This window comes from Brassica napus, chromosome C8 (genome assembly GCF_020379485.1).
Source record: "Brassica napus cultivar Da-Ae chromosome C8, Da-Ae, whole genome shotgun sequence".
In the NCBI taxonomy this organism is placed as follows: Eukaryota; Viridiplantae; Streptophyta; class Magnoliopsida; order Brassicales; family Brassicaceae; genus Brassica; species Brassica napus.
Genome location: NC_063451.1, coordinates 45,501,347 through 45,523,533, shown reverse-complemented (window position 1 = coordinate 45,523,533; position 22,187 = coordinate 45,501,347). Strand labels below are relative to the sequence as shown.

Genomic DNA, 22,187 nt, shown 5'->3' with positions numbered 1-22,187 from the left:
TTTTAAAATCATTTATGTAAGTGCTCGAGATAACTTATAATAAGTTGCACTTGCGCTTACAGTCTTCTTCCTTAGAGTAACACTTGGGCGCATGAATAGATTTAGGGATGATACAACAAATACATCTGGGTAAATGTTTTAGGCGCACTGGGCATATTATTTGCATGCACTTGTTTCTTAGCTGCAGGGCCCGCTTCAAAAACAAAAAAGTAACAACAATATCATTCGGAGGAAAAAATAATTATTAATGATATTATCATGTGATTGCAATGGTGAAAAAAATAGATGATGAACAAAGTAAAACTTTTTTAAATACATACATTCATGAAGAGAAAATAAAGCAATCAAGATGATGCAAAAGATAGCAAACTGTGATGACGCGACATATTGTTCTCTTACGATACCAACACGTTTATTATTATTTCTTTTGAATATTACATTTACTCGTTTTTGGTGTAATTTCTATTTAGATTAATTTATAGATAGAAGTATGTAAACTAGCAATGTGTCTTGTATGTGGATACATAAAAAATTGTTAGATTTGTTTGACTCGTTTTTTTCTAATTATTGTCCGGTAATCATATTAATGTTTAACCTTTTTTTTTCTTATTCAGCTGTTTATATAAACAGTCAAACTATTTCGTGATAACTATATTAGACTAATACATATGAGTTATTAACTGAAGTACTTTTTCGGAAAAATAAATTGCTATTTATTTGGAAGTTCCATCAGAGTTCATGAGGAAGAGGAAGCCAAGTTGAGATCTCAACGATATGACTTATAACATCTCAAAAGATTCAGACGACTTTCCGGAGCTATATTCGTAACTGTATTTTTGTTTGGCCAGAAAGAACCGACTGTAATTTCACAAGGCTTTTAGTTTAGTTTTGCATTTGATTCAAGTTTTGATATAGTTTTGCATTTAAAATTAAGTTCTGAGTTATGTTTTGCAAATTCTTTATTATATTTTTAGATACCATAAAAGTATCTGACACCACTTAGTGATAAAAGAATAAATTAGAGCATGATTATCGGGGGTTCTTAGGATGAGGTTTTTAACGGAAAATAAGAACATGTCTCTTAACTTTTAACTAAAAAACTAACTAGTTCTTAAATAAGAGTTTTAAGAGCCGGTTCTTAGCTTTTGTAGTTAAAAGTTAAGAGACGAATTCTTATATTCCGCTAAAAACTCCACCCTAAGAACTCTCCAATAATCATGCAAGGGCCACGTATTCTTTATCATATAATTCACATCAATAAATCACAAACCACCATTCAACATTTTACCTATAAACAAATGACCCATCCGTCACTCATTTTAATAAATAGATCTTTATTTTTTCTTCTTAACCACGAGATCATTTTTATGGATATATCCACGATGTTTTTAATAATAAGATAGACGTACAACCATTTTATGGCATTGTCAATATAAACGTTGGGTATCACTGGTGACCATTCGGAAAACAAGAGAAACAAACAGAAAAGGAATATACGGAAAAAAAATAGCAGGAATGAAAAGGAATGGTTGTTCCTTATCAAATTTAACAAGAAATAGTTTTGTCCTTTAATTCTCTAAAAAAAAAAGGAACTAGAGGGAATGAGAAGAAATTATTATTCCTTGTCAATGATGATTTTTTATAGGAACATTAGGAAATGCATTATTCCCCGTCATTTTCCGGTCACCGTTCATACCCGTTGAGATGTCACCGAACTTTGGTGAGCTTGCCTTAATTAGAAAAACATTATAGTTGCAATAGCGCCGACGATCACTCCTAATCATAATAATCATGGGAAGTCCACATTATGTTACCGTGTAAAATCATTCACTTCCTTTCTAATTCAATTATTGTTACTTTAATTAGCTGAGACTGGTTTGAGTTCTACGTTTACATCCCATCACGATTGATAACCTATCCCATATTTATGATTATATAATTTATAAATAAAGGAAACTAAATCGTGATTGAAAGGTAAATGTCCTAATGTTGGCCAGATAACTCGGAAAGATTTTATCACTTGGTAATTTTCCCATATTCGTTAGCAACATGCAAAGGGGAACAAAAGATGAGCATGAGTGGTCACTACTCACTGGTACAAGAAAAATAATTAATGCTCCACAAAAATACAAAAGTTAATAAAGATATTTCTTTTTTAGAAAGAGTATTTATCCGACTGGAAAGTTGCACACCATTCAATACACATAAATAAATACGTAGCCGCTCGAAAAGGCCTCCGCTATATCCTCTCACAGCTCTTATTCTTTGGCGGAAATGTCCACATACAGTAGAGTGCACCGTACCTTGCTGTACCCGTTCTCTTTCGTCTGAAGATGAGACGAACCTAATAGAAGTTTTGGAATCCAAACCTAATCGAACCTGTTGCCAACATGAGCTTAGTATAACGTCGAATCAAGTTGCTAAAGTACACTGTACCACTATAGGACCGATTCCCATAACACGAATACGAGTTTTAAAATATATTTATTACTTTTTGGTAAAAATATTTAAATTTTACTTTTATAAATTCTAAATTTTAATTCATGATCTTGTACTCACTGCTAAATATACGACGTTTTGGATTTTTTTTGGTTCCAAATTAAATTACGTTTTATATTTTTAATATAAAATTTATTAATAATTTATATTTTATGACTAATGATATTATACAATTTATTTTATTATTGGTTAAATTTCAATTAGATAAATGTTTAATGATATTTTTGTTTAGAAAATGTAAAGATTTTGCTGACAAATTTTTTTATATCAAATATGACAAAAAAATGTTCAAATGATTTTAATTTAATCCATATCTGACTGTACACTGAATCACTGGTTGAAAATGATGACGAGGATTTAAGGATATACTTCCTAGTATAAATACAATCACTCTCTATAAATACTCGAATATACCATGGATAAACATAATCTCCACCTAACTAATTAATTCCAATAAGTGTAAAAAAAGCAAACTAATTAATGTACACCACGTAGACGATTGACTACAAAATCAGCTGAGCGCTAATCCTGTACTCCACGATCGGACGGACATCAACGCAGTAACGCACACGCACCTCGTCTCTTAAGCCCTAAAATCAACGGCCAAGATGAAAGCAAGCGTTAAGGGTGCAGCGTAAAGAACGGTGCAACTAACCGTACCTGATTTTGAATAGAGCATCCAAGAGAAGGGAGAGGCAGTGTTATAAAACGACACGATATCCTCATTTCATCTTCCATCGAATCATCTCATCTCATCTCAACTCTGTGTTGTTTGTTGTCTCTCTTATCGTTTTGTACGGAGAGAATGGTGGCGTCAGCTTTTCTCCCGGAGCTCTGGACGGAGATCCTCATCCCTGTTTGCGCGGTGGTCGGCATCGTTTTCTCGCTCTTCCAATGGTTCATCGTCTCTCGCGTGAAGGTCTCCGGCGACCAAGGCGCATCCTCGTCTTCTGGCGGTGCTAAGAATGGCTACGATGATTACCTCATCGAGGAAGAGGAAGGTGTTAACGACCAGAGCGTCGTCGCTAAGTGCGCTGAGATTCAGACAGCTATATCTGAAGGTAAGATCTCGTCAAACTCTGTTCAGATCTCACGGTCGTTGTCCTAGATCTGGTTATGTTTGGTTTGGTTGATGATTGAAGATTGTTTTACTGTATTGATAAGGACGTTAAACTACTACTAGTTTAGTAATCTTTTAATCTGATGTGTTTTGGAATCTAGTCTTGTCTGAAAAGTGAGGATCTGATTTGTTGTGTGTTTGGGGACAGGTGCAACTTCATTCCTATTCACGGAGTACCAATACGTTGGTGTCTTCATGGTGTTCTTTGCCGCTATCATCTTCGTTTTCCTCGGCTCCGTCGAGGGATTCAGCACAGAGAGCAAGCCTTGCACCTACGACTCCACCAAAACCTGCAAGCCTGCTTTAGCCACCGCAGCTTTCAGCACCATTGCTTTCATCCTCGGTGCGGTCACCTCCGTTCTCTCTGGCTTCCTCGGCATGAAGATTGCCACCTACGCTAACGCTAGAACCACCTTGGAGGCCAGGAAAGGTGTCGGAAAGGCCTTCATCGTTGCGTTCAGGTCAGGGGCTGTGATGGGCTTCCTTCTCGCCGCTAGTGGTCTCTTGGTGCTGTACATTACCATTAACGTGTTCAAGATCTATTACGGTGATGACTGGGAAGGTCTTTTTGAGGCTATCACTGGCTACGGGCTTGGTGGATCTTCCATGGCTCTCTTTGGACGTGTTGGTGGTGGGATCTACACTAAAGCTGCTGATGTTGGTGCTGATCTTGTCGGTAAAATCGAGAGGAATATTCCAGAAGACGATCCAAGAAACCCAGCTGTAAGTACATATATGATCTTTTACTTTTTTTATTTATTTATTTATAAGTTTTTGACTTGATTTTTTGTTGGTTGTGTTATAGGTTATTGCTGATAATGTGGGTGACAATGTTGGTGACATTGCTGGTATGGGATCTGATCTCTTTGGGTCATACGCTGAAGCGTCATGTGCTGCCCTTGTCGTTGCTTCGATCTCTTCCTTTGGTATCAACCACGATTTCACTGCCATGTGCTACCCACTGCTCATCAGTTCAATGGGTATCTTGGTTTGTTTGATCACGACCCTCTTCGCCACTGACTTCTTTGAGATTAAGGCTGTTAAGGAGATTGAGCCAGCGTTGAAGAACCAGCTCATCATCTCAACTGCTATCATGACCGTTGGAATCGCTGTTGTATCATGGGTTGGCTTGCCTTCTTCCTTCACCATCTTCAACTTTGGAACACAAAAAGTCGTGCAGAACTGGTAATGATGATCCTTCTTTTGTGTGGTTGCTTTTTGTCTACGGTGTAAGATTCTAATTACGGTGTACAATTTTTGGATTGCAGGCAGCTATTCCTGTGTGTTTGTGTTGGTCTTTGGGCTGGACTCATTATTGGTTTCGTCACTGAGTACTACACTAGCAACGCCTACAGGTAAGAAACTACTTTCACCATTACTATTAGGCATTCGGTTATTTCGGTTTCGGTTTATACCGTTTGACCACAATCCCACCATAGTGAACCAAAAAATCGTTTCGGTTTGGTTTTTGGTTTTTAAACATAATTTCTGAAAATAACACTTTTTGTTTTCGGTGAAAATTCGGTATAATTTGAAAAGTAGGATATTTTCGGGTTTTCGGTTAAATTTGGTTAGTTAGGTTCGATTAATTTCAGGTATTTTTGGTTAACCGAACTAACCAAACCGAAAACTGAAAATCGGTTCGGTTCGGCTGGTTCGGTGCAGACAAAATATGCAGGCCTAATTACTATCATTCTTCACTGTTAGGACAACTCTGATGTTCCCGTATTTGTTTTTGCAGCCCTGTGCAAGATGTTGCAGATTCATGCAGAACTGGTGCTGCCACCAATGTCATATTTGGACTGGCTCTTGGTTACAAATCAGTCATCATTCCAATCTTCGCCATTGCTATCAGTATCTTCGTTAGCTTCAGCTTTGCTGCTATGTATGGTGTTGCCGTTGCCGCTCTAGGGATGCTCAGCACCATCGCCACTGGTTTGGCAATCGATGCTTACGGTCCCATCAGTGACAATGCTGGTGGTATTGCTGAAATGGCTGGAATGAGCCACCGCATCCGCGAAAGAACCGATGCTCTTGACGCAGCTGGAAACACCACTGCCGCTATTGGAAAGGTTCGTGGCTTTAAACCATGCCTTTGCTTTTGATGTGATTCTGATTTTTTTTTTTTGTGTATAGGGATTTGCTATTGGCTCTGCTGCGTTGGTCTCCTTGGCTTTGTTCGGTGCCTTCGTGAGCCGTGCAGGAGTCCACACCGTTGATGTTTTGACCCCAAAGGTGATCATTGGTCTGCTTGTCGGCGCCATGCTTCCTTACTGGTTCTCGGCAATGACGATGAAGAGTGTGGGAAGTGCAGCGCTTAAGATGGTTGAAGAAGTTCGCAGGCAGTTCAACACCATCCCTGGACTCATGGAAGGTACCGCAAAGCCTGACTACGCCACATGCGTCAAGATCTCCACCGATGCTTCTATTAAGGAAATGATTCCTCCTGGTTGCCTTGTCATGCTCACTCCTCTCATTGTTGGTTTCTTCTTTGGTGTTGAGACCCTCTCTGGTGTTCTCGCCGGATCCCTTGTTTCCGGTGTTCAGGTATATATATTCTCTTCTCAGTTCTCTTGTGAATAACTTATGCTCATCGACGTTCTTGTTTTATATAAATAGATTGCCATCTCTGCATCTAACACTGGTGGTGCCTGGGACAACGCCAAGAAATACATTGAGGTACAGAACTGATTTATCAAACCATTTTTTAAGAGATGAGAATCAAAATCCTTAAGCATTGAGATTTGTTTTTTTTCAGGCTGGTGTGTCGGAACACGCAAAGAGTCTAGGACCAAAGGGTTCAGAGCCACACAAGGCAGCTGTTATAGGTGACACCATTGGAGACCCGTTGAAGGATACCTCAGGACCTTCGTTGAACATTCTGATCAAGCTCATGGCTGTTGAGTCTCTTGTGTTTGCTCCCTTCTTTGCCACTCACGGTGGTATCCTTTTCAAGTACCTCTAAACTCATCCCTGAGTGAAAGAAGAAGAAGATGATCATGATGATGATGATGAAGAAGAAGATGAAGATGATGGAGATCTTCTTTCTTACCATTCTTATTTTCGTTTTGCGTAGGTGGTTAAACAAAACCTGTTTTTGTTGATGAGAGCTCATTTAAAGAACCAACCGAATGATGTTTCTCTCTCTCTTATCACTTTTTGTGCTGTCTAGAATTTAGAAATCCACCAAGTATTTGAGACTTGTTTTTTTAGTTGTTGAGGTTCTGCCTGCTCTGCTTCTTTTACTTTTTTCGTCTTCGTCTTCTTTCATAACATTATTACACATACACTAGATGGTTAGAAACAACTTTGGTTTCTAACTAACACCGTCGTATCCAGCCACACTCTCCATCAACTCCCCAGTCATCCTGGCCTGTCTCTCCCGTTTGTAAGCCACCGTCACCGTCATATTCCTCTTCCGTTCAAGAGCATTATCAGTCGCACTACACGTGGCACTCATCCTGGAAGCGAGCTCAGTCGACAGTCGCTAATGACTCCTGCAATGCTCTTAGAATCCGACTGTTCAAATACAAAGGCATAACTGCATCAAGTATCTGAACAGGGTCTTGCTCCAACTGCATCGTCCATTCCACAGCAAGATTCCCATCTTTGCTCGTTAGCCTAAACATCTCATCCTCCATAGCATCAACACACTCTCCTTTCATCGTCAGTGGCAAGAGAGTGTGGATCACAGGATCATATTTCACCAAAGCCACAAAATTTATCCACCTCCTCACTCACAAACAACAAAAACACATCATCTGCTATAACTTGAGAGCTTATTTCGTTTGGGAAGACAGAGTTGGAACTCTTGATTCGAGGGGATAAGAGTTAGGAAAGAGAACTTGTGGGGCTTTTTCTAATTATAATGTTATACGAGGGTTTAATACAGAAAAGTGAAAAAACGTGGGAAGCATAATTCAACTTGATGACAAATTATTTTAATTTACTTTACGGTCCTTGTGGTTGTGGTATTCATCAGATTCGATCGTCTTCCTCCTCTCCTCATATCGCTTCTCTTCTTCTTCCACAAGTTGTTGCTTTGCATACACACTCCTCAAATCACCACAAATCTCTTCTCCACCGCCACCACCGGCACCACACAATGCTACTCCATTTCTCTCCCACGAAGCCCCTCTTCTCTCCCCCCAATCTCCGCCGGAACCCACCCGCTATCGCCATTTCTCCGCCGAGATCCCTCCGCATCCGCGCCATCGACGCCGCCCAGATCTTCGACTACGAGACCCAGCTCAAATCCGAGTACCGCAAATCCTCCGCCCTCAAAATCGCCGTCCTAGGCTTCGGCAACTTCGGCCAGTTCCTCTCCAAAACCCTAGTCCGCCACGGCCACAACCTAATCACCCACTCCCGCTCCGATTACTCCTCCGCCGCCTCCTCAATCGGCGCCCGCTTCTTCCACAACCCCCACGACCTCTGCGAGCAGCACCCCGACGTCGTCCTCCTCTGCACCTCCATCCTCTCCACCGAATCCGTCCTCCGATCGTTCCCCTTCCAGCGCCTCCGCCGCAGCACGCTCTTCGTCGACGTCCTCTCCGTCAAAGAGTTCCCCAAGACCCTCTTCCTCAAGTACCTCCCCAAGGAGTTCGACATCCTCTGCACTCACCCGATGTTCGGACCGGAGAGCGGCAAGCACTCCTGGTCCGGCCTCCCTTTCGTCTACGACAAGGTGAGGATCGGAGGGGAGGATTCTCGGCACGAGAGGTGCGACAAGTTTCTCAAGGTGTTCGAGAGCGAAGGCTGTAGGATGGTGGAGATGAGCTGCGAGGAGCACGACAAGCACGCGGCTGGGTCCCAGTTCGTGACGCATACCATGGGGAGGGTGTTGGAGAAGTTTGGAGTCGAGTCTTCTCCCATTAATACCAAAGGTTACGAGACGTTGCTTGATTTGGTGGAGAACACGTCCAGTGATAGCTTTGAGCTTTACTATGGTTTGTTTATGTATAACCAGAACGCGCTTGAGCAGTTGGAGAGGTTGGATATGGCGTTTGAGTCTATTAAGAAGGAGTTGTTTGGGAGGTTGCATCAGGTTTATAGGAAGCAGATGTTTGGTGGTGGGGAGGGGAAGAAAACAGAGCAGAAGTTGCTTAACGACGGTGTTGTTCGCGTGAAAGAGGAGTCATCATCATCATCATCTTCTTAAACTCCAATGTTGTTTGTGTTTGTTTCTGAATAAAAAGAAAGCTATATCGTTTTTGGAAAGAATCGTGTGTTTGTGTTCATCTTGGTCATGAAAAGTTGGTAATCATTTGCTCTGTGTAATTATCAGACTAATGTAGCACATTTTTCCCAAACCAAACCGTATTTGCAAGAGATTTTGCCAAACGTGTCCTTTGTACAATCAATTTCACAAAACAAATATGACATGGCTACTGAAATTGATGATGACATGTCTTATAGCTTAATATGACATGTACAATTGCATTTTATGTTAATTTATATTTTTGGTAAACTTTTTAAAATATGGTAATAATTCATATATTACATTTAATGTCAATTTATATTTTTGGAAATTTTTTTAGAATGTGAAACTCATAAATCATCATTAAAATAAATGTATTCAAATATGACATTATAAATTTCGAAATATAATTTAATTATATATTTTTAAATTATACAATTTTATAACTAAAATTTTCAAAAATGCATACAATTTTTTTAGAAAATTATAAAATTTAATCGTAAAATCATTATTTTCTCTCTGTTGACGGCGGACGATTAAAGAAACCAGTGATGACGTCGGGACCACGAAGCTGAATTCAATCCTCACGATTAAATAAACCAGTGATGGCGTCGGGACCACGAAGCTGTTTCGAAGCAACAAGCATATCCTCATGATGATCATAACAAATAAAATTAAACATGTAACTCGAAGAAGCAGATTCTGAATCCTCACAGACTTCGTCACTCCAATCTTCCGATTGTGTAATCTATTTACGCTCCGTCTCTTTCATAACTTCATCGAAATTTAGTATCTGACTCCTTATACTTATCGACTTCATCCTCTCCATCATCACCTCCAGTCCTCCGTCTCCATTACCACTAATCCTTTATATGTTGTTCCTCCCACAGTCATCTCTGCCACCGTCATTAAGTTCCCAAAGGTCTCATCTTTCAATCCGGTACACGCCCACTCAGGTCGGTGGTCCCCCGGTCCCGACACCCTCACTGATTTATTTATTCTTCCGCTGTCAATAGAGAGGAAGAGAAAAACAAAAGACAAACGAGAAAAGAGAAAGGAAAAAGGAAGAAGGATGTTTTGGAATTTTCTAGGGTTAAATGTGTGGGAATGTGTGCAAAACTACCTCAGTAGTAAAATGTGTTCTAAAATGTAATAAAAAGTGCAAAAGTGACTTAAAGTGTAAATGACTCTATTTATAATTAGAGCTTGATCCACACGTTCGCGCGGCTAGCATGGGTTATGATTTTTACCTTTTTTAATAAATTTTTGATGACATTTTTAAACACATAGGTTATTGTGATATTTTTAGGGTTCTACGAACCTACCCGGGCTCGGAAAGATCCGACTCGAACCCTTCCAAAAATTTATAATATCCAAATATAGTTTAATTTTAAAAACCAAAAAAACCGATATCCAAAAAATGATTCTTACTCGAATGGCTACTTAGATGTTTGTGCCTAACTGTAAACAAATTAAAAAAATTGTTATTGAATTTTTGTCACGAATGAATCAATGTCATTCAAACCTGTGAAATTATTATGATTAACCTGTAAAATAAAAGATGTAGAATTTTTATAGTAAATACAATTAATGAAATAGTTAGAATGAGTGAAAAATAAAGATGTAATAAAAACATTTAAAATATGTAAATTTTGTTGTATACTTTGTAATAAATAATGTCGAATTAATGAAGAAAAACAATAAATGAATTAGTTAGAATTAATTAAATGTGAATGAAAATATGTAAGAAATTATTTTAAAATAAGTAAATATGATTTTGCACTTCAGTTTTAATAGAATAAATAAAACACTATTTTTATTTATTTTTTGTTGCTTTATTTTATGTTTTCGTTATATCACGAAAAACCTAGTTTATTTTATCATAATAGTCACCTCATATGCTAGGCGAATCAAAGACGACTAGGTGTTTTCCTGCACCATGTGCGGTAAAAATGTTTTTAAATCTAACTTATATTTAAAAATAAAAACTAAATTGAAAACCGAATGGATATTGTTGGACCCGAATATGACCCTCAGATGAGGTACCGATAAGCGTGAGCTAGCATGTGGGTTGCGATAAGCCCATCATAACAAAGGGAGCTGAAAGCCGAGCTGACGACTGGACCTGGGAGACATCATAGCAGAGGTCACGACAGAAAGTGAGCTAACACCTTAAGAGACTCGGTCAAGAGGAGCCTAAAGCGAGCTCCGTAATTGAAGCCAAATATCTAGGAGAACAGTTGAAGGGTTGCCAACGAAACCTAGACTATATAAAGATGGAGAAGATAAAAGACAAGGGCTCTTTTTTTTTTCATGGATGAACTTTTGTACTAGATTAAAAGCATTACGTATTCTTTGATCATCACAAGATACATTCCTTTGTATTCATCATCTTTCAACTCATCAATAAAATCATATTCATTCTTCAAGTTTATTTACGGGATTCAGCCCACGATTCTCATTCATCTCTCTTGACCTAACCTAAATCTAAGAAGTGAAACCTTGTCTCTCACAATTGGCGCCGTCTGTGGGGACAAATAATCGAATCCCTTTCTCTAAAGCTTAAAGGATGAATCCATTAGATGGAACGAATCCATCTAACCCCGATCAATCGAACCAGAGCAATAGCTCACCGAACCGCACTGCTCCGGGGGCAAATAACCCGAGAGCCTCCGGAGGGACCAACTTTGGGTCCTCAGCCCTCAATAACCCATCGCATCAATCCGCTCCGAACCAAACGGAAGATCAGCTTTCTGAGATCCGTCGGATGATGCTCCAGTTAGTGGACAAAGCTCAAGAGACCGAGCGAACGGTGCAACAGTTAGCCGAACGGCAGCAACAGTTCGAAGAGATAACCAGATCTCAATCCGCAACGACCCAACCGTCCGTCCACCAGGGAAGAGGAGTCACTTTCCATGAACGGTTAGCCGACCCTTCCTTCCCTAGAGAGCGCCTGAACTTCTCCCCTGATAGCCCAGGTGCAGAAGGGCAGGAACCTGCTTTCCGAACGCCTCGCGCTAGGACAGCTCCTGCGTTTACCCCTCCTATCACCAGCACCATGGGGAGCAATGTAGCTACAACTAGCTCCATGCCTGATCGAAACACCGGTGGGAGCACCCGTTTGCCTCCACCGCCACCTCCTTCCGGGTCTGGAGCAGGAACCAACATACCGTCCGGGGCCAGAACATCAGCTTCAGTGTTTCAAGCTAGGGTTTCAACCCCAAGCACAGACGAATACCAAAGAACGAATGCTGATCCTGCAGCTCTCCGCACTAACCTTGCTCGGAGCCTAAGGACCAATATGCGACCTATTTCGCCAGCTAGCTGGGAAGACGACCGAGCTCGGTCTCACCAGGAACCTGCTCGCCGAGTATCTGATAATGACCCAAATGTCCTTCCCTTCGAGGGACCTGACGCAATTCGCAGGTACATGGAGCGAACCCACGCAGCTCTCCAGAAATTGGGAGCTCAAGTTCACAAGGTAACGAGCTCAGCTCCCGAAATCGAGAGCTTAATTGAGGAGACTCGTGGAACTCCGTTCACCGATAGAATTGCCAACTCTTACATAAGAGATACTCGAAAAATTAAAATTCCTGAATACGATGGGAACGCAGACCCAAAGGCCTATTTAAGAGCCTTCCGATTAGCTATCGTTAAAGCTCACTTCACAAAGGAAGAGTGTGATGCAGGATATTGCAGAACATTTGCCGAAAACCTGATCGGAACAGCCCTCGAATGGTTCTCCAGCCTCGAGCCGAACTCTATAGACAGTTTCGATCAATTGGCTAACGCCTTTATGAAGCAATATTCAACTCACATCCTGAAACAAGCGTCTGAGGCTGACCTCTGGAAGATCAAACAAGGACTGGAAGACTCATTGCGAGTCTACATCGAAAAGTTCAGAGCAGTAAGAACTAAACTCTCGAATCCCAACGATCAGGTAGCCATTGAGGCTCTTAGGAGAGGTCTCTGGTATAAATCAGGTTTCTTCTCGGAGCTAACGCTAAATCCCCCTCCAACCATCGATGACGCCCTCCATAAGGCCTCTAGATACATTACCTTGGAGGAGGAAATGGCAGCATTAGATAAGCTCCACAGAAAACCCCAGAGTCACCCGAAAGGCGAAGCCTCCGATGGAAAGGGACCTCACAAAAGAGGTAGCTCCCGAAATAATCAGACCCAGGGAGAACATTCTTACGTAGTCGAGGAAGACAAGGAAGAAAAACCTGTCGCCGCGACAGCTAAAGCCCCCTGGTCCAAAGGTTATGACGAGAGCAAACATTGCTCTTACCACGATCGAAAGGGACATTCAACCGAAGAATGTTGGGACCTCCAACGACAACTGGCTGCTAAATTCGCAGCCGGAGAAATAAAAGATGTGGACCTCAAAAAGCCACAACCTTATCAGAAGAGAGGTCCCAGAGATAGCTCTCCGAAACGCGAGAGGTCACCTGAAAAAGAAACAGACTCACCACCCCCAGCTCCCAAAAAGAGAGTCGAGATGATCCTTGGAAAGTTTCCACAAGGAAAAAGCCTACAAATCGAGGCCCTCTTGAGTAAACCACCTCCCCAATCGAGCCCTGGCTCAAGGGTCGATTACATCCTTGGAGGGTCCGGTGTGTGTCAAGACTCCGTTAACTCTATTAAAAGTCACGTACGGAAAGCTGTGTCAAACACTCAGTCCAAACCGACCAAGCCTGAGTCTAACACTAAGATCTCTTTCTGGGAGAGCGAGACATTAGACCTCGATAGACCTCACGACGATGCCCTTATCATAACATTAAATATAGCAGGGTACGAGGTACCTAAGCTCATGATCGACACCGGAAGCTCCGTCGATCTTATTTTCTACAACGCACTAAAGGGAATGGAAATAGACGACTACGAAATTGTCGACCAGAAATCCAACCTCGTAGGTTTCTCAGGTGAAACAGCCACCTCATTGGGAACAATTAAGCTCCCAATTATAGCTGGCGGAGTCATGAAAATGACCAACTTCATAATTGTCGACAAACCATCCCCTTTCCACGCAATCCTCGGAAGGCCTTGGATTCATAAGATGGAAGCAGTAGCTTCAACTTATCACCAATGCGTGAAATTTCCAACAACCAACGGAATAGCTACCATACACGGTAGCCAAAAGATTTCAAGGATCTGTTACCTGGGAGGATTCGAAATCATAAAAGAATCCCCCCAATAGCAATTACAGATCCAGGAGAGTCGCGAAATGCAACGAAATATCCGAGGTCCCCCTAAGAACCTCACCGAAAAAGTTAGCATCGACGACTCAAACCCTGAGAAACAGGTGAGCATCGGATCCGAGCTACCTCTCGAAACCAAAAAGGAGCTCGTCGAATTCCTAAAACAGAATATCAAAACTTTCGCATGGACCACCAGCGACATGAAAGGCATAGATGCAAATGTCACCACTCATAAGCTCAATGTAGACCATACTTTTAAACCGATCAAACAGAAACGTCGTAAGCTAGGTCTAGAAAAAGCCCAAGCTGTCAACGACGAGGTCGATCGACTAACAAAGGCCGGGTCCATCCGAGAGGTACAATACCCCGATTGGCTAGCTAACCCAGTGGTAGTAAAAAAGAAGAATGGGAAATGGAGAATCTGTGTAGACTTCACCGATTTAAACAAAGCCTGTCCTAAGGACAGCTTCCCGTTACCTCATATCGATCGTTTGGTCGAAGCAACGGCTGGACACCAGCTCTTGTCCTTTATGGATGCCTTTTCAGGATATAACCAGATTATGATGGATCCTGAGGATCAAGAGAAAACCGCATTCATAACTGAACGAGGAACCTATTGTTACAAGGTCATGCCGTTTGGTTTGAAAAACGCGGGAGCTACCTATCAAAGGTTAGTAAATAAAATGTTCGCTGGACAACTCGGAAAAACCATGGAAGTCTACATCGACGACATGTTAGTCAAATCCTCAAAGGGGGAGGACCATATCTCCCATCTAAGAGAATGTTTCGAAATCCTCAACAAATACGACATGAAGCTAAACCCAGCTAAGTGTACATTCGGAGTACCTTCCGGCGAATTCCTAGGTTACCTCGTAACCGAAAGAGGCATCGAAGCCAACCCGAAACAAATAGCGACATTCCTAGAAATGCCATCACCTAAAACGACCAGAGAGGTACAAAGATTGACCGGACGGATCGCAGCACTAAATCGATTAATCTCCAGGTCCACCGATAAATGCCTTCCATTCTATAAACTTCTGAAAAATAATAAGAAGTTCTTATGGGATGAAAAGTGCGAAGAAGCCTTCAGACAGCTGAAGGCTTACCTCTCGGAACCTCCGATACTATCCAAACCTGTAGTAGGAGAACCACTGTACCTGTACCTCGCCGTGTCGGCAGCTGCAGTCAGCGGAGTGCTAGTACGAGAGGAACAAAACGAACAGAGACCTGTCTATTATACTAGCAAAAGCTTAATAGACGCCGAGACGAGATATCCCACCATGGAAAAACTAGCCCTAGCAGTCGTGACAGCCGCCAGGAAGCTGCGACCTTATTTCCAATCGCACTCGATCATCGTAATGACCTCACAACCATTACGGACGATTCTGCATAGTCCTAGCCAATCCGGACGATTAGCAAAATGGGCTATAGAGCTCAGCGAGTACGACATCGAGTACAGACCCGAGCAGCAGCAGCAAAAGCTCAGGTCCTCGCCGATTTCGTTATTGAGCTAGCATCCGGACATCTAGACCAGGAAACAGAGGCTCCGAAATGGAGCCTATACGTGGACGGAGCCTCGTCAAGGCAAGGCTCCGGTGTCGGTTTAAGACTAACCTCCTCAGCCGGAGAAACCATCGAACAATCCTATAGACTTGGATTTAACGCTTCCAACAACGAGGCCGAGTACGAAGCACTAATCGCTGGATTAAAGCTCGCCCTGAGCCTCGGAATTCGGGAGCTAAACGCCTACAGCGACTCGCAGCTGGTAGCTAGCCAGTTTCACGGGGAATACGAAACAAGGGACGAAAGAATGGGGGCATACCTCGAGGTCGTCCTAAACCTCACAAAGCAGTTTGACAAGTTCGAGCTAACGAGGATCCCACGAGGGGAGAACTCCTCAGCAGACGCGCTCGCCGCATTAGCTTCCACATCCGACCCTCTCGTAAAACGAATTATACCCGTGGAAGGAATCGAGAAGCCAAGTATCGACATAGCTACCAAGGCTGAGATGGATAGCAAACCAAAGGAAAAAATAGAGGATAACAGCCTCCCGACGGTAGCTACCCAAGTTTTCACGACATTCTGGTTCCCGAAAACTAGAACACGCAGCTTTAGAAAGCACACCTCCAGGAAAGCAACCCAGAACCCGGAAAACAACGACAAAAGTGAAGGTACTCACCGAAGTTCAGACTCCCTAGAGCCTAACTCTACGAGTACCTCCGGGGGCACCATCCAGACCTCGGAGCCACTTGTCTATAAAATCCAAACAAGAAGCCGCACCGCTCTTAAAAACGCATCTAGGAACGCTACACAAACCACAGGGGATAACGAGGAAATTGGAGATATTCCTCAGAACCCAGAACCTACTCCAACAAATATCTCCGGGGGCACCACGGCACCAGGTCCCGAACAGGAATCTCCCTCCTCTCTTCACAACAAAGTTGTAGGAGAGAAGACTGGAGAATACCGATCATGGATTACATCCTAGAGGGAAAAATTCCACCCAACAAGTGGGAGGCTCGAAAACTCAAAGCTTTAGCAGCAAGATACTGTATAATCGAGTCAGCCCTCCACAAACGAAGTGTCTCCGGACCTTACCTAAAATGCGTTCACGGCCTAGTAGCTATGAAACTCATGAAGGAAATGCACGACGGTTCCTGTGGAAACCATTCCGGAGGCAGAGCCTTAGCCATCCGAATAAAAAGACAAGGCTACTTCTGGCCTACCATTATCGCAGATTGTGAGGTCTACTCCTCATCGTGCGACAAATGCCAAAGGCATGCACCGATCATACACCAACCAGCGGAAAAGCTGTCTAACATATCAGCTCCCTACCCATTCATGAGGTGGTCTATGGACATTATAGGTCCATTAGTACCTTCAGGGAAAGGAAAGAAGTTACTAAACCTCCTGGTCCTAACCGACTACTTCACGAAATGGATTGAAGCTGAAGCTTTCCAACAAATAAACAGATTCGAGGTCGAAGGATTTGTTTGGAAAAACATCGTATGCAGGCATGGCGTCCCATACGAAATCGTAACCGACAATGGAGGACAGTTCATATCCCACGACTTCAAAAGTTTCTGCGATAAATGGAACATCCGCCTCACCTTCTCATCACCTCGGCGACCTCAAGGGAACGGACAGGCGGAGGCTGCCAACAAATCAGTTTTAGCAAACCTCAAGAAACGCCTAGGAGCCCAAAAGGAGCTTTGGTCGGAAAAACTACCCGAAGTACTATGGGCCTGCCGAACCACCCCACGAAAAGCTACAGAGGAAACTCCCTTCTCCTTAGCTTATGGGATGGAAGCTGTCGTCCCAGCAGAAACCACCGCAGGTAGCCTCAGACGGGAGCTCTGCACCTCAAATCCCGCAGCTAATAACCAGCTCCTGATGGATAGCCTCGACTTGATCGAGGAAAGACGAGACCAAGCCTTGCTTCGCATTCAAAATTATCAGCAAGCAATGGCACGACACTACAATTCCAAAGTAAGGCCCCGACAGTTCGCCGTAGGGGACCTAGTGCTTAGGAAAGTGTTCGAAGGAACAAAGGAACCGGGAGCTGGAAAGTTAGGAACCAACTGGGAAGGACCCTACCGAATTATCCACATAGTACGACCCGGAGTTTACAAACTCCAGAAGGTACGAACCGGGGTACCTGAAATCCGATCGTGGAATGCCACGAACCTCAAAAGATACTATCATTAGGTACCTAAAACCCCTGAACTACGTTTGGCTTGATCCCTTGACTGGGTACGTAGGCAACTCCGTCATGAGTGCAGCCCCAACCTCTTCTCACCAACCTCCTCACCTAAGCCAAAGGGGCAGGTGTTACCAAGAACACTTAGCCTAAAAATAGTTACTGTGTAAATAATCTGAATCATGTATTCTCTGATATCTGATATTAATAAAACGATTGATTCAGTTTCATAAACATCAAAGGTCTTAAAACCCTCCAAGAAAATTTAGGTCCCCCTAAATCGGGACCTAAGCTCAACAATCTCGAATACATTCAGGTCCCTGAAAACCTGAACCTAAGGTCTTAAAATCCTTAATACACCCAAGGTCTTAAAATCCTTAACATAAACTAAGGTCTTAAAATCCTTAACAATCAGCAAGGTCTTAAAATCCTTAACATAAACTAAGGTCTAAAATCCTTAACAATCAGCAAGGTCTTAAAATCCTTAACAATCAACCAGGTCCTAAAATCCTAATCAAAACCAAAAGGTCTTGAAACCCTTATCAAAATCGAAAGTCTTAAAATCCTAAAGAATCAGGAAAATCCCGAAATTCCTCAATTCCATCCGTTAAACTTCAAAGGCCTCGAAGTCCTTCGAATTAACTCAGGTCCCTATGAATCTAAATCCAGGTTCCTACGAACCTGAACAACCAGGTCCCAGAACCTTTCGAATCGGACTCAGGTCCCCGAGCTAAAATCAAGAACTTCTCTTTAAGGTTATCACGACCGAATATCCATTAAGCTAAATGCTTATCATAAATAAGACTAAAGGTCCTAATCCGACTCAACGATGACGGCACACAACTCATCTGAGATTCGCAATCACTATGATTAAATGAAACGAGGTTAAGTTCAAAAACTTAAAACAGAAATAATAGCCACGATTTAAACATAAGAAAGGGTTTAAAACCTCCCCAGGCTATTGAAATCCAGCAAGCGTTAAGGTTTAAAGGCCTCCTCAGGCACTAAGTCACAAAACAAACATAACGAAACAAGCCCTTAGGCCGAAGTCTTAAAAACACAAAACATAAAGTTAAAAGAGCCGTAGCTCTCAATCTTCCTTCTCTTCCTGAATCGGATCACCAGCACCGGCAGGAACTCCCTCATCGACCACATTGCCGTCACCTCCTATTGCTGCCTCGCCTCGACTGGAGCTAAGTCAGGAGCCATCAAACCCAAATTAGAGCCATACTCCCCAGAAAAGGATGGATTAAACATGTTAATCTCGAAAGTACCTGAACTCTCCGAGATCTGGGGAAGAGGAAGCTTGCTGACCGAGAAGTCAGAGACTTGAGCCTTCTCATACGCAGTTGTCGCTTCTGGTAATAAGGCCACCAATTGGTTGTACTCCTCTTCAACGCTTTGGATCTTGTTGTTCAGCATATCCTTCAAGAGGTCGGCATTAGCTTGGAGCTCCTGAGCGTACACCAAGCGTCGACCTCATCTTTCTTCCTAGCAAACTTCTCCTTAACACATACCAGGATCTTGCCGTAAGCTTCGGCGACTTCTTTCTTCCCTTCCCTGACAGCCAGCTGACTTCAGCTTCCTTGTTCTTCTGGCTATCCCGGGATGAGGCAATGAGCTCACGTACTTGATGCTCAGCTATCTTTCGAGCAGCCTCTAAATCATTGATCCTCCTGCTCTTCACCTGGATATCGAGCTTTTGACTCTCGATCTCTCCTTGCTGAGCATCGGCCTTCGAGCCTAGCCTCGTCACTTCGGCTTCGAGTTCAGAAATTCGAACCCGGGCTTGGTCAAGATCGGTTTTGGCTGCCTTAACCATCTCGGTAACCTCAGCAAGTTCACCAGCATTGGGGGCAGCACACAGAGCATTCTCAAACCTGAGCTGGGCCCTGTTAACAGCCCCAGCCAACTGCAATAAATCCAAAGAAATATATATATATCATCGTCTCCAAAGAATGTAAACAAAAAACAGATAGAGATCACGTACCTGACCCATACAGTGGGCAATATCGAGATACTCATCTCGGTTAGTCAGGTCCTTGAGCGCTGGAAGGGGACATCCCACGCTCTTCAGGTGCCTCATTATCGCAGCTAGGCCCCAAGAGTCATCCAGGATCGACCCAGGCTTCGAATGGGTAAAGCTCCACCCAACAGTCCCTCCTCTAGAGGACGAGGAAGAAGAACGGATGGAAGCTCCGCCCTGATCGATCCTGGGCCTCTTGTGTCTCGACGGCTCGATCTCAGAGGTACCCTTCGGAGCCTGGTAGTCAGCCTCCGGCACCTGGACCTCAGGGAGAGGAGCAGCATCCTGAGCTACAACCTCAGTTGGAGTAGTCTCGACAACAGGTTTGGATCCTCCGTCGTCCAAAACTTCCTTCATTGAGATAAGGAACGATCCTCCTTGGTTCCTGTCGCTTCCACGAGAAGCACTGGCAGCTTTAGAGGGGTTACCCCTAGAACGGAATGACGGTCGCAGAGTCATGTCACCTGGCTGAGACTTTTCAGTTCCCGAAGCACTAGCACCAGTTGAGATCGATACAACCGAATCGCCTGCCGAAACTGGAACAATGGAAATCCTTAAGTTTAAAAACTTCAAAGCGATAAAATCATTGAAAAGTTCGGACAAGAACTCACTCTCAAGGTTCTCAGCAGGAATGGGATCTTGGAAAGAGGCGTTGTAGGTATCTGGGAATCTGGCTGCACTTATTCGAGAAGTGGTGTAGGCCACCCAGGTACAGGGACTCTGTTGCAACTTGCGGTATAGAGCCCTGGTGAGCTTGGTAGAGAGCTTCGGGGGATCTTCGATTTCTGCAAGTAAATCAGAGCAAAAGGTTACTCGGCCATAAATGAATAAAACAAAAAAGCATATCCCTAGAATTCCTAACCAGATGGATTAGTCCAAGTGACCCTAAGGTTCCGACCCACAGGAACCGTCGAAGGATCAACTTTAACGTAAAAATACTTCTTCCTCCAGTCATCATCACTACTAGAGAATCTGAAGATAACATGATTGGGACGACTAGGGAGGTAGTAGGTCCCGGTACCACCCTCCTTAGAGGCGCTTTCCTTCAGGGAAAAGAGCTCATAAGTTCGGTAAGACCGACGCTAACCCCCTCCTCTTTGGACCTAGTGATAAAGCCGTTTATCACCCGGATAACCGAGGGACAGAGTTGGGAAAGGGCTAACTGATAATGATCTAGTAGATCAAGCAGTAGGGTCGGAAGAGGAAATCTCAAGTGAGACTTGGAGATGTACTTCTCATGGCAACAGAACCAACCCTCCGGAGCGGTCTCGGGGGTTTCGTCAGAATTACAGGCACGGCCAAGCTCCTTTTGGCCGAGAGCTTGAACCATGAGGTTAACCACGTCTTGATTTTTCAGCAACGAAGGCGAGTGAGGACTGCTCCCACTAGAATCGTCTTTCTTCTTCCGTTTAGAAACTCTGGTCGCGATTGCCTCCCTGGCTGTCTTTTTCCCCTTCCTCATCTTGGCTCCGATTTCTTGCTTAACTTTCAGTAGTTTAGCTCCAGAAGCAGAGGGAGGCATCCCGGATTCCCCGGAACCTTCTTTCGGATGATCCATAGTATGGGAAGGTTAAGGAGAAAATCGATTGCAAGGTTTGGGAGAGAATTTGCAGAGAAAAGTAACGAGGAAGATAAAAAAAATCGCAGTAAAATAAAGAGAGAGAAAGTTACCTTGAAAACCGAACGGAGGCGTGGAGAAAGTGGAAGGCTAGCAGTTAATGTTCACCGCTTTATATCCCATCACCTCTCGAGATTCGGAAAAGTCATTTCAAACCCTCTCCATCTGAACCATAGATTCTGCCAAACGTAATAAAGACCGTTAGATCGAGTAAGCTGAATCTAAATAGGATAAGAACTAATCATTATCTTAACGAAAAGATAAGATCGATAGCTAGATTCTAGCTTCCGAGACAAAGGATTTTATTCGGAAGCTGGGGGCAACTGTTGGACCCGAATATGACCCTCAGGTGAGGTACCGATAAGCGTGAGCTAGCATGTGGGTTGCGATAAGCCCATCATAACAAAGGGAGCTGAAAGCCGAGCTGACGACTGGACCTGGGAGACATCATAGCAGAGGTCACGACAGAAAGTGAGCTAACACCTTAAGAGACTCGGTCAAGAGGAGCCTAAAGCGAGCTCCGTAATTGAAGCCAAATATCTAGGAGAACAGTTGAAGGGTTGCCAACGAAACCTAGACTATATAAAGATGGAGAAGATAAAAGACAAGCCTCTCTTTTTTTCATATCAACTTTTACTAGATTAAAAGCATTACGTATTCTTTGTATCATCATCTCAGATACATTCCTTTGTATTCATCATCTTTCAACTCATCAATAAAATCATATTCATTCTTCAAGTTTATTTACGGGATTCAGCCCACGATTCTCATTCATCTCTCTTGACCTAACCTAAATCTAAGAAGTGAAACCTTGTCTCTCACA

At 43.1% G+C, this 22,187-nt stretch overlaps 3 protein-coding genes across 3 annotated transcripts; 2 read left to right on the top strand and 1 right to left on the bottom strand.

Annotated features, from left to right (window-relative positions):
- The first annotated feature begins 3,201 nt into the window (after positions 1-3,201).
- LOC125591287 (pyrophosphate-energized vacuolar membrane proton pump 1-like) lies at positions 3,202-6,831 on the top strand. Its single transcript, XM_048765217.1, has 8 exons — positions 3,202-3,560; positions 3,768-4,342; positions 4,425-4,804; positions 4,888-4,974; positions 5,361-5,691; positions 5,756-6,166; positions 6,239-6,298; positions 6,378-6,831. Exons 1-8 carry the CDS (start codon positions 3,305-3,307, stop codon positions 6,582-6,584), a joined length of 2,307 nt encoding a protein of 768 aa, XP_048621174.1. The 5' UTR covers positions 3,202-3,304; the 3' UTR covers positions 6,585-6,831.
- Positions 6,832-7,180: 349 nt separating this feature from the next.
- Positions 7,181-8,936, top strand: LOC125591290 (arogenate dehydrogenase 2, chloroplastic-like). Its single transcript, XM_048765224.1, has one exon. The coding sequence runs from the start codon at positions 7,548-7,550 to the stop codon at positions 8,778-8,780; it is 1,233 nt and encodes a 410-aa protein (XP_048621181.1). The 5' UTR covers positions 7,181-7,547; the 3' UTR covers positions 8,781-8,936.
- Positions 8,937-19,199: 10,263 nt separating this feature from the next.
- Positions 19,200-21,304, bottom strand: LOC125592034 (uncharacterized protein At3g60930, chloroplastic-like). The gene is made up of 6 exons (XM_048767027.1): positions 20,834-21,304; positions 20,645-20,789; positions 20,358-20,603; positions 19,711-20,282; positions 19,297-19,632; positions 19,200-19,211 (listed from the first exon to the last, which is right to left on the bottom strand). Exons 1-6 carry the CDS (start codon positions 21,302-21,304, stop codon positions 19,200-19,202), a joined length of 1,782 nt encoding a protein of 593 aa, XP_048622984.1.
- Positions 21,305-22,187: the final 883 nt, after the last annotated feature.